Below are 12,990 nucleotides of genomic sequence, written 5' to 3' on the forward strand. Positions count from 1 at the left end.
TGAATGTTAATTTGCCCATCATTTACAGATGCATCCAAATGCATTTCGGTCAAAGCTAAAATATGAAAATTATTTATGTTGACCAAGTTAAAAACCTTGTGTATTTTGTTAGGAAGGCTACAGTACATTAACCTCAGCTATATGCAGCCCTTTCCTTGTCAAGTGGAGATCAATAGAGCATGTATTCATTATAGTTGAAGTTGTCATGATACACTACAACACACAAACTCAGATTTGAACATTGAATTAAAATAGCCAGGGAGTTACTCTAGAGTCCTGATACAGTTGCCCGTTGACGTAAAGTGTATCCATCACCAAGGAGACTCATCGATTCAGGCAATGCTTTTCCTTCATGATGGGATATAGTTTTTTTTTCTCCTTTCATTGATCTCCGTGGGGAAGTGATCATTCATTCAAAAGTCAGTGTTTCTGAGTTCCTACCCCTACTCTTTGCCATTTCCTTTTGCTTAAAATGTTCAAAACATGCAATAATAGCCCGTGGCCTATTCCTATGGACTCTGAAGAAAGTGACATTACGCACAACATCTGTGGGCAGTTTCAGTTGAGTTGACAAAGTCTCGGACAGAGTCCTCACAGCCTCTGCTGTTGTCATTCTCCGGTATCCCTGAAAATATCAGATTATCCCGCATTGATCGGACACTGTACATCAAGCAAGGTTTCTTTAAGTTGTTTGACATTAAGTTGTTTGACATCTGACATTGGCTGAATTCTAGACTGGCTCATAATGCATTGGTGTCCTCTCTTAGTATATCGAAGTTTGGCAAGCCTTTCATTGATGGATTTCAAAAAGTCAACATCCCTATCCGTTAACCTCTCCCCACTCCCCACACGCGCCCTCTTGCATGAGGATGGTTTGATGCCGTCGTTTATACCGCTTGGCCAACTTGGCTTTGGTTTGTTTTGTTGATTGGGTTTGTTGTCCTGAACAGTGCTTGAATCCTCCGAATCCAGTGACATGTTTCTTTGAGCTCGTAAGTATCTCTTGTCAAGTGACTCGTTCAAGCTCTTCAATGGATTCTGAATCATCCAGCGTGTTTGCAGGCAGAGTAAAACAAAAATAAAACAACGGATGTATCTTTCCGGACCTGTACAGGCCGTCGGTAGATGCACCCCAAAAAACATTTAAACGATTGTGTCTGTTATATTGAAATATTTCCTGCAAACTATTAACCGAGGGAGAGAAGAGCGTGAGAGATGGAGAGAGAGGTTAAAGAAGGATTTTTAGCCTTGAGATAATTGAGACATGGATTGTGTTTGTGTGCCATTCAGAGGGTGAATGGGCAAGACAAAAAATGGAAGTACCTTTGAACGGGGTATGATAGTAGGTGCCAGGTGCACCGGTTTGTGTCAAGAACTGCAACACTGCCTCCCGAGTGGTGCAGTGGTCTAAGGTTCTGCATCGCAGTGCTAGAGGCGTCACTACAGAGAGTGAAATGTAATAGTGTAATCCTGAGATCGTTGGAGAAAAATTGCTTATAAAATCTGAAACCTGTCTTTTACATTCCAGCCCAAATCAACCGCCCGGACTAATACCAACGCCCAGCCCGCACCAGTCTCAGCTATAGCCCCTGCTGCTGTGAATGGAGCCGACACTGAGAGAGCCAGGGAGCTAACATTGGCCGTGGGATGGTGGAGAGATGGGTGAAGTGAATTATGGGTGACACAATGACCTTAAAGGAGCAATCAACAATTGAAACAATTAAAAAGTGTTCCCGCCACTGTTTCAGTAAAAAGGATGAGGCTGGAGAAATGTACCACTCTCAAATTCATAGATCGAGCTATGGATGCAAGGACTGACCATCCATGATATGGAATTATAGTTTTAAAAATGGATGTAACAGCTGCAGATGGCCTCTTTTTAAGCAATAAAACAATCTAAGACAGTTACATGGTACATGATTTTCTTCCAAAAATGTTATGTTCGTATGACGTCCTAATATTGGGATATGTTAGGAATATCGGAAGCACAATGTGTCTGGAATGGTTCCCGATGTTTGAAACATGTTTGATACTTCTTTGTCCCTGGTGACTGTTTAACAAAACCTCTTTCTCTTCTACTTTCTTTGCTCCAGGGGAAGAAGGTACGGACGCTGAAGGGCCAGAAGGCAGAGAAGGCTGTGATCAGAGTGGAGGTCACCAAACTACTGGAACTGAAGAAACGGCTATTCCTGGCTGAAGGAAAGAACCTAGAACTAGCCCCCACGAAAGGCACGAAGAACACCCTGCCCGCCCCAACCCCAGCTAACACTGCTCAGGCTGTAAGGAACGGAGTAGACGCTGAGAGAGCCAGGGAGCTAACACTCGCTGTTGCAGAACAGGTAAGATGGTGTAGCAAATTAGGGGTGAAACAATTAAATTATGAAATAATTGTCCCCTAAGCCAGTTACATACTACATGATTTTCTCCAGAAATGTCTTGTTAGTATGACATCCGGGACATCTCCAGAATATACGTGAAAGGACATGCTCCCAATGTTAAACCTCCTGATCAAATATCAAAACATTATATTTATTTTGGCACAGATGCGCCATTACATAAATCCCAGACATTTTATGATGACATCTTTAAATGGTAAAGTCTCATCTTAGCTTGATACCTTAATATTAGAACTCTCTTGAGTGTCTAGTAATGTGAAAGGTCATGCAACCATAGGATTTCAAAGCATGTCAGTGTGTCCATGGATTGGCTTGAGTTAATAATGTACTAGTTTGGCAATGACTACTGTCTAGCTGGTATTGATGACCCGGCTTCACATGATACGCCCAAGAACGTCAAACAGCTACACCCAGCTAACTTTCACCCGCATCTACACCTGACCACGCAGCGAGCTTGGCACCTTGTGTGAACTAAGGGGCCTTTTTAGTTACTAATTTACTATTTTGTAATCACGACAGTCTGGCTGGTTATGATGAAAGTGTCTTGCTAGTCAATGATTTACTAGTTGATAATGCTGATTCTCTGTGTCCAACCTCTTCTTTAATCTGTTTATGTGCCAGTTATGTAATGGTTTAATAGCCGGTAATGACGACCGAGTCGGTATAGTATTATATTGTATCTCTATAATGATGTCTGTGTCTAAGCTCTTCTATGCTTTTCTCTGTTCTGGTTAAGGGGGAAATGGTGGTCGTTAATGATTTAGCCTGCTAGTTGGTAATGACAACTGAGTCTAGCACAACCTCTTCTCTAATCAGTACTGTGCCATGCTAGGGGAAATAGATTTTATATATTTCATTTTTTTTGTTTACCTTTATTTAACTAGGCAAGCCAGTTAAGAACAAATTCTTATTTACAATGAAGGCCTACCCCGGCCAAACCCGGACGACGCTGGGCCAATTGTGCGCCGCCCTATGGGACTCTCAATCACGGTCGGATGTGATACAGCCTGGGTGTTAGGTAATGATTCACTAGTTGTCAATGACGACTAGGTCTAACACAACCTTTTCTCCGGTCTGTCTCTGATTCAGGGGGAGAAGGTGAGGACCCTAAAAGGCCAGAAGGCAGAGAAGGCTGTGATCGGAGCAGAGATCACCAAACTACTGGAACTGAAGAAACAGTTAGCCCTGGCTGAGAGAAAGAACCCCGAACCTGCCCCTACGAAAGGCAAGAAGTGAGAGAAGGAAGACAGACAGAAGCAGGAAAATAAGAGTAGAGGGAAGTAAGATTTCAATAATTACCATAATGGAGAATGGGATCAAGATATACACTAAGAAATAAATATGAGAATAACTTCTGTAAGACAAGTCTATGACTGGATGAAAGACAATGTGATGTGGGCTATGAGGCAAATGGGGGAATTGAAAAGGTTTAAGGCTTTAAGGACAGATCAGTAAGCAAAGACAGGGATATTGAAAACTGTTACAGCATATTCTGACATACTGTATATCAGAATAGTTCTACATATCTGTTCTCAAAGTAGAAGGTTCTAGTAGCCTGGTAGAAACCAGCCTGATAGCTGCTGGCATTCACCTTTCTGTTTTACTGCACCACATCCATCGTGAAGTGAAATAAAATGGTGAAGGCAACGATCGTGCTGATTCCACCAGGCTAAAGTTCTAGAATCTAGTGTCACTATGCAGAAATCAGAACAGGTCAGTGTGATCATTGTCAGGTTTGGGTAGATGTTTAATAATATAATACTATTGTTATATTATAAAAAAAAAAAAAAACATTTTTGAATATCCCCCTTACCCATTTATTCAATCAAATAAATAGCATTGCTTCAAGTAACTTTTTGCAAATACTGTGGAAAATGAATTCAGAAAAAAATGGTTTTCTAAGCATTCGTTTGGACCTTAATATATACGCATCTCACGTTTCTCTCTCGTCAACTGACCGGAGTACGTTCAAATAAGCATTTCAAGACACTGAAATTGTTTTAAGGATTTATTAGAAAATGTGAGCATATTATAAAGTAAATACAATATAATGTTTCATGTAACAACAGAAATGAAATACATGGATGTTAGTTTCCTCTAATTCAATCACTAATCGATACATATTTTTTATAATAAAATGGCAAATTAATATGGGTACAGTAAAGTGTATATATTACAATATAACATGGTTATATCAAATATATAGGTGAATCAGGGTAGCTCTACATTGTAAATATTACTACCTCCAAATTCAGTCAATTTGATAGAAAAAGGTCAGCGTAGAAGGAAGAATAACTGGGTCCTAGGTGTAGAACTATCTATACACACTAAAGCTGCAGCGGGTTATACAAAAGTAGAAATTGAAAAACTACCAATCATCATTCTCACATACTCACACTGCACTGAGTACTGACAAACTTTCCTGAGCTATTTCCTCATAAACTATGCAAGAAATATTATCTCTACTGGCCTCTGTTCAGCCTCTAGGGTTAATCTTAGATTTTAGAGGTTGGCAGATAAGGGATAGCCTGGGATCCAAACTGATTTAACTATGTTTCATTGTTGTTTCATTGGGGAACAATGGTACGCACAGCATTCAGTCTGATTTAACCCGGCTAGATAAAGGATAGGGTGACAATGAAATGCACTCTCCGCGTTTCCGTTCCACACTCTACCGTCATACTAGGGATGAGCCCAACTATGTTTTTCAGAATCAATTCACTGATGGTTGCGAGGGCAGATTATTCAATAAAACTCCTAGCAATGGTAAATATCACCTTTATGTGATTAGTCAATATCATATTAAGTTGGAGTCAATGCCAATGCCCTTGATCAATCAATCCAATAATCAAACTCATCCCTATTTCATACAAATCCCTTCACTAGGCTGAATGATCTAAACCACGCCCAATCAGTCTCATTCATTATGGCATGCAACGGAAAAAGTAATTGAGTGTTTGTTGATGAACAAGCCCAAGTTGGTCTTCCGTTTGGTGCCTGAATGAGCACGACCCATGGAATGGTTCTGATGGGTGTTGGTTAACAACTTTCATAGATAGATGCTTCCAACCAATTCCTTCATTTTGGAAACGATGCTGGTGCCCTCAATCACTCAATTGAATCTAACTCATCATCCCTACTTCATACTGAACACTTCACTAGGTTGGATAAGCAAAAAAAAAAACGCCATAATCAGGATCGAGCTCATCATGGCACGCAACAACAAAAACGTTTTCAAGCGTTTTGCAACAGAAAACCTCTATCAGCGTTTCTTATTGGATGAGTCCAGGTAGACCCACCTTCTCATTCCATTTGATTCCTAATGAACAAGTCCCATGCAATGCTTGCGATGGGCGTTAACCGTTAACGACCTTCATAGATGCTTCCGATCAATTTCTTAATTTTGGAATCGATGCCCTCAATCAATTCATTGACTCTAACAAATCCCTACATACAGTACTTCAAACTGAGCACTTCAGTAGACTGAATGAGCTACACAATCGTACAATGCTTGTGATGGGCGCTAATTGCTACCTATCTAGTTCAAATGTGCTTCCTAAAATCCAGCCCTACATACATACAGTACACTGTAGCGTCTCAACCGAGGCATTGCATGATCCACCTGCCATTTAAACCGTTTCCTCCATTTCCTTTACATGCTGTCTATCTCTCTCTCTGCGTTTGCCGCAATGCTGCAGTTCCTTCTCTCCATGGTTTTCCTTTGACTTGCTCTTTCATCTTTCTTTCTAACTTTCCTTCTTTCTCTCTCATACAGTTTTGAAGAAAATTAACATTTAAGTTTCTTCTCGAAACACGCACGTATCTTTTGGTTTCTTTCTAACTCTCATCTAGAAATGCATTTCATGGTCACCCCAAAGTTCACCCTTCACCGCGAACCTGCTATTACAAATGTTTATGTTCTGCCTTGTGTTACTTCTGTCATCCCGCTACCTCTCATCCCTCTCTCCTCTTTGCTTTTCTTCCTTCACTTCTTGGTGTTAACTAGTCTCTCTATCAGGGCTCTGCGTGTCCTCTGCACCTCCTCTCCCAGTCTGTCTATCTCCGCTTTTAACCTCTCGTTCTGATCTGTCAGCTCCTGCACCTTCCTCTCGTTCTCCTGCTCCCTCTCTCTCCTGCTCTTCTTTGCAGAAGAGGAAGAGGAGGATGAGCGCGAACCGGCGGAAGGGAAGGACAGAGAGTTGCCTCTCTTGCGTTTGCCCAGCCGAGACAATGAGAAAGCGGTGCTAGTAAGAGACGAGACGGGAGAGGAAGGAGGAGAGCAGTTGAGAGAGGGGGAAGGAGAGGCGGCGGAGGAGGAGCAGGAGGGTGAGTCGGGGACACATGGGTGTTCATCCTCCTCGCTAGTGGAGGGAGACGCAGGCTGTTGGACGTTGTTGGAGTGATGATGATGGTAGCTACCGTCCACCATGCCCAACCCTCCCTCACTCAGCAGCTCAAAGAACTCTGGGGGTAACAGATCCCCTCCTCCCGAACCTCCCTCTCCATCTCTCCCTCCCTCTCTGTCCCCAGGCCTCTCCGTCCTCTCCTCAGCTGTATTCAGACACAAGGCGGTGGAAGCGGGGGGCGGATGGGTAGGAGGCTCCTCCGGAATCGTGACCCTCTGGACACCCTCTCCTCCGCCCCACGCCTGCCCTCCAACCCCCACCCCCACCCCGTCCGTCAGCCATGTCAGGGAACAGCTCTCCAGGACATCCAGGAACTCTGTCTCTTTCTATGAAGAGAGATATAGAGAGAGGAGAAAGAAGAAATGACAGAAGAGAGAGTGAAGGAAGAGCGAAAGAAAGAAGAGAAGAAAAAATAGAGGAGCGGTTATGTCAAAGACCCTTCTTACATCAGCGCTCTTGAAAGAGTTGCATCATGAAGAAGAGAAGACGAAGAAGAGAAGATGAAACAAAATGTTTGGATAACGAACAACCGATAAAAAAAAAACCCACAATCAGTCATCAATCACTTTGTTCATAAATCAATCAATATTTAAAAATAAATACTAAATATAATCCCAACTGACCTCTGGGCAGGGAGGGGCGCGAGTCAGCTTGGCCCCACCCGTGTCTGATCCCAGTATATCCTGCAGGTCCTCATACCACGCCTCCAACTCTGCACCACACAGCGGCCCCACACCAGGGGGGTACGGAGGGGGCAGGTGAAGCCACTCGGTAGTCATCTCTGTCACTCAGTCGCACAGATAGTCTTTCACAGCCACACGCTGGTACACACTGGACCTGGACTGGTGGTGGCGAAAGGAGGAGCCGGTTTTAAAATAATGTCGAGACAGGAGGGTTTGGTTTTAGAATGATGAAATAATTATTTAATATAGCATCTTTAGTATGAACCGTTATGGGGTTTCTATACAGTAGGCTAGACATCGGGATCGACATATTACCAAGAAAGCTATGTGAGAGAGCTCTGCAATAGAACTGGCTACGTTAGCATGTTGTTTCTAATTATCAATTGTTGAAGAAAAATTTGCAATCGAACAAAGTACCGGTATTATAATTTCTATATTTAGTGAAAAAAATCCACTTTTCATGAAATTGTAAAATAGTGACACTCTGTGGACCAATGGCTGTACTGCATGAATCAATTGATGATAGGATTCTATAGCCAAAAGCATGAGATGTAGTGATGACTAAACTTCAAACATTATCAAGTTAAAATCTAGAAAATAAATGCATTGATATAATATAAATATGATGAGGTTAACTTGACATCCATAGACAAAACATCCAACACTCTGTAAAAACAACACAGAAATCAAAAGAATTAATGAGGAAATGCAAATCACCTTTTGAAAGTCTCTTATAATCAAGTCTGGCAATTGGTTGTTGGTGATAATTTGTCCCAACAAGTCTAGAAAGAAAGAATTCATGACATTAATTATTTGCAATTATTGTAACAAATACGTAATACAGTGTGATGGGATGTTAGAATTTGCTTAAAGGAACATATTGTATAACAGCAGCCATAGAGATGTCTAGTCAAATTAAAGCTGATGCAGTCAACTTGATAAAACAACCTTCTGACAATACATTCATACAAATTTTGAATAGGCCTATACAAATGATTTTCTATCAAGAAAACGAATACAATAATTTGACAAACTACTGTACTGGCTTCACGTTCTGATTCTATTTTTTAGGGAAAATCACAACAAAATAAGGTCATTGATTTGCCTCATGTAAACAAAGACTCCGTAGGTGCTCTAGGGCGCCCTCTGTCTGTCAAGGTCCACAATTAATTATATTTCTATCAAACATCCTTCCTTTAGTTCGATTTACACTAGCTCATGAAAAAGAAAAAATATAATTGACATCCAATTTTCCGAGGAGAAAATATTTGGTCTAAAAATACAGTTTTATCCTTAATATTGAATAGTTAACGGTACTTTGAAACCACTTGCTCAAGACAGGAAATAAATACATGGCTGTCTGACCACAGCAGACATCGAGCAAAGTCGTTATTGTGGTCAGAGCAACTGGTTTTAAAGTACCTTTAAAACTCTGCCGCAATCAATAAATGCAGCCCAATTCTTGACGAATACTTGTATGATCGGTATCTATTTATTCGTGTATGTATTGTCTGACGAATACATTTCAGAAAAAGTGACATTTATGCAACTGTAGGCTATGTTTTTTTCTCCCTCGGATGTGGTCTCAGCCCGCTCTCCGTCCATCCAGCCAAGCCAAGGCATTACGTCATGGAACCGAAGTACGGGACGAGTGAAACAAAAGCAAGGGTGAAAACGGACACCTCCAATGGGTACAGAATACTGGGATGGGAACACAAAAGCTGTTCCATTCTATTCTACAGGAAAATCAATGAACTCAAAATAGCAAGACGTGCGAGCTTATTCTTCTTTGTCAATGCAGATAAGTGGTTGTTTTATTTCATTGGCTACTAACATAACACATAGCCTATATACTATCTGGATGCATGACATCCTATACATTTGTCAAACAAATACTTTTGTCTTCGATAACAGTAGTCTACATAAGTTAATAAAACCGAAACAAAAGTTTGCAAATCGTTATGTACGCGTTTGACAGGTCAGCTGTCACGGATATCACACTTCTGATAGAGAGATAAAGCTCACGGTAGAGAGATCGCAACTTGGGGTCAAAGTCAAATAAGCTGATAAATTCCCACCCTGAATCTTGAATAAAAATATAACAACTGTCAATTATAATTAAACTAGAGCAACTGCTCTCCTATAACAGACATGGGAAAGTTGCCAAAACATGCACATTCTTATTTCTAAAGAAAAGCCAGAGACGATCAACTGCCAAATTAAAATTAGAACTCTTGTAGAAGACATTCAACAACTCTTAAAAACTGTATAAAATCCACTTACCCTTTTTCTTTTATTATTTCGCTTTCTTGACTGTCTTGGATTCGGAGTATGTATATATTTTAGTTGAGATTGGTGATAGCTCATGTTAACCATTGTTCGGCTTAGTATAGTGAATGTGAATTTTGGAAACTCCCGGTGGTGTTTATATAAGGTGAGCCAACCGAACTTAATGTGGAGATTTTTTTTTTACACAACCTAACATACCATTAGCTCACGATGAAATTACTGACATCCAGATGGTCCAATCATAATCTACGCGCTAAAATATTTTGCTTGGTGACATCCAATGCGTAATTATCTTCTACAGTAAAGGCGGGCTTTAAAATGCCATTGCTAGTTGTCTCCGTCGTAGTTTATGTGACCTGAAGATGTGATGCAGTCATAAGACGGCCAGGACGAATTTGGGGCGTATGGGAGTCACATGAAAGGAATGATGCAATGCTTGGCAACAAATTTCTAGTCAGTGATAAGACCGGGAGAACCAGAACATGTTTTATTTAAGTCTCTCTCTGGCTCTAACAATTTTTTTTTTTTTAAATACACTTATGCAAGAATATTTTAGAATGTCTAAGCAAAGTTTTTCTTACACATATTACACTACAGGCTATTTGTAATTTATGTTCAGTTATATAGGCTAGTGAAAAGAATAAAGAAAGCAAGTCCGCTTGGAATAATGGCTTATTTTCTATGTAAATCCAATAATTGTGTGGTTTTTATTTTCAATTTTTGATATAGGCTTGATCCCACAATTCTCTGGTAGCTTCTATTGTGTCTGTATTTTGGGGGACCGATTGTTTTCTTTACGCGCGTGGGGGCCACATTGTACAGTAGGCCTTTAATCAAGTCTGTGTGTGTGTCATGTTATGTGAAATGCTTTGCAGTTCGACTGCTATCCCCCAACTGTAGCTCTGTCTGTATAAATAGTGTTGTTTCTCAAGAGTAGGCTAGTATAGCCTGCTGCAACAATTAAACTTCAACATTTTTTTTCCCCCTCAAAGGAAACAACGCAATATAGCCTATTTATTGCAATAAGTGACAGCCTATAATAATTCATTGTTTGTTTGTTTTTCTTTTATTGCACGTTTATTCTCAAGGAATATCATGTCATTGGGATATTAATTTCAGAAATGTCCTTTATTGGAGTGCCTGTGCGCGCTATCAAAACAACATCACCACGCTCAGATTCAACATGTCGAGAGCCAGTTTCTAAATTGGGCGTTCCCAAAAACTCCTCTACCGCATCGCTTCGAGGATGATCGTGAACAGGCTACAACTGTACACGATAAAAGATAATACACATTTAAGGTTAACCGTTTAAAGCCAACATGCTCATTCTCATTACAATAAATAATCGCTCACTTCTTATTCTATTTCGTGTGTCATTTCGTCTTTTGACACTTCACGTCAAAATAGTCAAACTCCGAAGGACAGATACGTGTTTAAATCCATGTTTATCAGCCTAGCAACAGCAAGCCTGGCAACAGCGCCAAGTGGGATGAGACGCGTCGCGTGCGTGAGTAGCGAATAGAAAGCTCAACGTGCTGTCTCCAGGAGCAGGGTTAAAGCGCGCGAGGAGCCTTGGTTACCACGTCACGACTTGAGGGGCTGTTGCTGAGTAGTTGAGCGGAATACTTTTTTCTGTCTAATGTTTATTGAGTCCCGTCGTGTCGTGTGTATTGTATTCATTAGTGGGATAAAGGACACAGGGTTGTTGGCACAGGCTGAGTTTTTGTTACCACCGTCTGGGGTGGAATGGGCAACAGTGTTTATATAAGCAAAACACAAGTTTAGACTATAACACAATGTCATTCCCTTAATTTATCTAATTTGTTTGTTTGATAATTATAATAATATAAATACTATATGTAATTCTCATAATCATAGGCCTAATAACAATTCAATAATAATGTAGTAATACTAACATTGCTGCTAAGGTGTTTTACAAACAAAGGCAAAATTAAACAAAACTGGGAAATGTTATTCACAAGAGAATCAAAAGGTGGGATGGATTAGAGAAATCAGTAAACTACAAAATTGTACTAATAAACATCATGAGCTTTTTCGTTTGTTGCCTAGTGTGTTTATTTTATAAGAGGATTTCTTTAGCTACATGAATATGTCATTAGCCTTTGGCAAGTCCTTTCTTATCATACCTCAGTGGCCGAAAGGTTTTCAGGGGAAAGGGAGATACCTTTCCCTTTCAGGTTGTCCAACTGAAATGTGTTTTCCGCATTTAACCCAATCCCTCTGAATCAGAGAGGTGTGGGGACTGCCTTAATCGACATCTACGTCTTCGGAGCCCGGGGAACAGTGGGTTAACTGCCTTGCTCAGAGGCAGAATGACATATTTTTACCTTGTCAGCTCGGGGATTCGATCCAGCAACCTTCCGGTTACTGGCCCAATGCTCTAACCATTAACAAGGTGACACCACTGAGGTGTAATAATGCCACGTTCAAGTGCTCGTCGGAACTAGGAAACTCTGAAATTTCCAACTTGCTAACTGGTTGAACGCGGCACGTGTATAACTACAACCATTTAGCAAGTTAGACATTTCAGAGTTTCCTAGTTCCGACTAGTACACGAACATAGCATAAGAATGGGGAGACACCTATAGAGCCCCACAGTGGAGATGTCATAATACCCATAAAACCTAGCAGTCAAACAGAAATGGTGCCAATAGTTTTTCCACTGTACATTTTACCCATAGGGTATTTTAGAAACACTTAAAATAAGGGCTGTGTTTCGTGTAGGCTTACCCCGGCGTGAAGTTTTAACCATGTAAATCTCCCTTGGACAAGGTGACTTTTATCAATATATTTGGCTGTATATACTCTGATTCGAAAATGCTGATTAGCATCAAAGTCGAAATCATGCAAGACTACAAATCCCTGCAAGCTCCTGCACGTCATCTCTAGCTGACACCTTTGCTAACAAGTATTGAGTCAATTTAAAACTTGCATAAGACAGTTGACAGAATTGTCAATTGAAAGAAATGTAGCCATTTTATGAATTACTCAATTTAGCTAACATTAGTTACTTAATTCAGAGATTCTAACCTTTGCCTCGATTCGGCAGTCTCATCCAAATCACCATGACATTTGTAATTCTTTATGACAACCAAATTAGCAGCTAATTAGCATTTAATTTTGGGGGTTTAACAGAGGCGAATATATTGATGAAAGTCCCCTTGTCCTAAAGAGATTTACATGGTTATCAAAACG

At 40.5% G+C, this 12,990-nt stretch overlaps 1 protein-coding gene and 1 pseudogene across 1 annotated transcript; one reads left to right on the forward strand and one right to left on the reverse strand.

Moving 5' to 3' along the window:
• The window catches only part of LOC115149834 (methionine--tRNA ligase, cytoplasmic-like), a 34,267-nt pseudogene extending 30,079 nt beyond the window's left edge, over positions 1–4,188 (forward strand).
• A 203-nt stretch (positions 4,189–4,391) lies between these two features.
• On the reverse strand, positions 4,392–9,935 carry LOC115151076 (DNA-damage-inducible transcript 3). The gene is made up of 4 exons (XM_029695037.1): positions 9,769–9,935; positions 8,203–8,267; positions 7,426–7,644; positions 4,392–7,128 (listed from the first exon to the last, which is right to left on the reverse strand). Exons 3-4 carry the CDS (start codon positions 7,579–7,581, stop codon positions 6,382–6,384), a joined length of 903 nt encoding a protein of 300 aa, XP_029550897.1. The 5' UTR covers positions 7,582–7,644; positions 8,203–8,267; positions 9,769–9,935; the 3' UTR covers positions 4,392–6,381.
• Positions 9,936–12,990: the final 3,055 nt, after the last annotated feature.

Source organism: Salmo trutta, chromosome 16, assembly GCF_901001165.1.
Source record: "Salmo trutta chromosome 16, fSalTru1.1, whole genome shotgun sequence".
NCBI lineage: Eukaryota > Metazoa > Chordata > Actinopteri > Salmoniformes > Salmonidae > Salmo > Salmo trutta.

Bases quoted from the DNA above. Each gene is read 5' to 3' on its own strand.
- LOC115151076 (XM_029695037.1), bottom strand. From the start codon at position 7,581: ATGACTACCGAGTGGCTTCACCTGCCCCCTCCGTACCCCCCTGGTGTG. The intron at 7,129-7,425 runs GTCAGTTGGGAT...CTCTCTTCATAG, and splicing joins GCGCCCCTCCCTGCCCAGAG to AAAGAGACAGAGTTCCTGGA.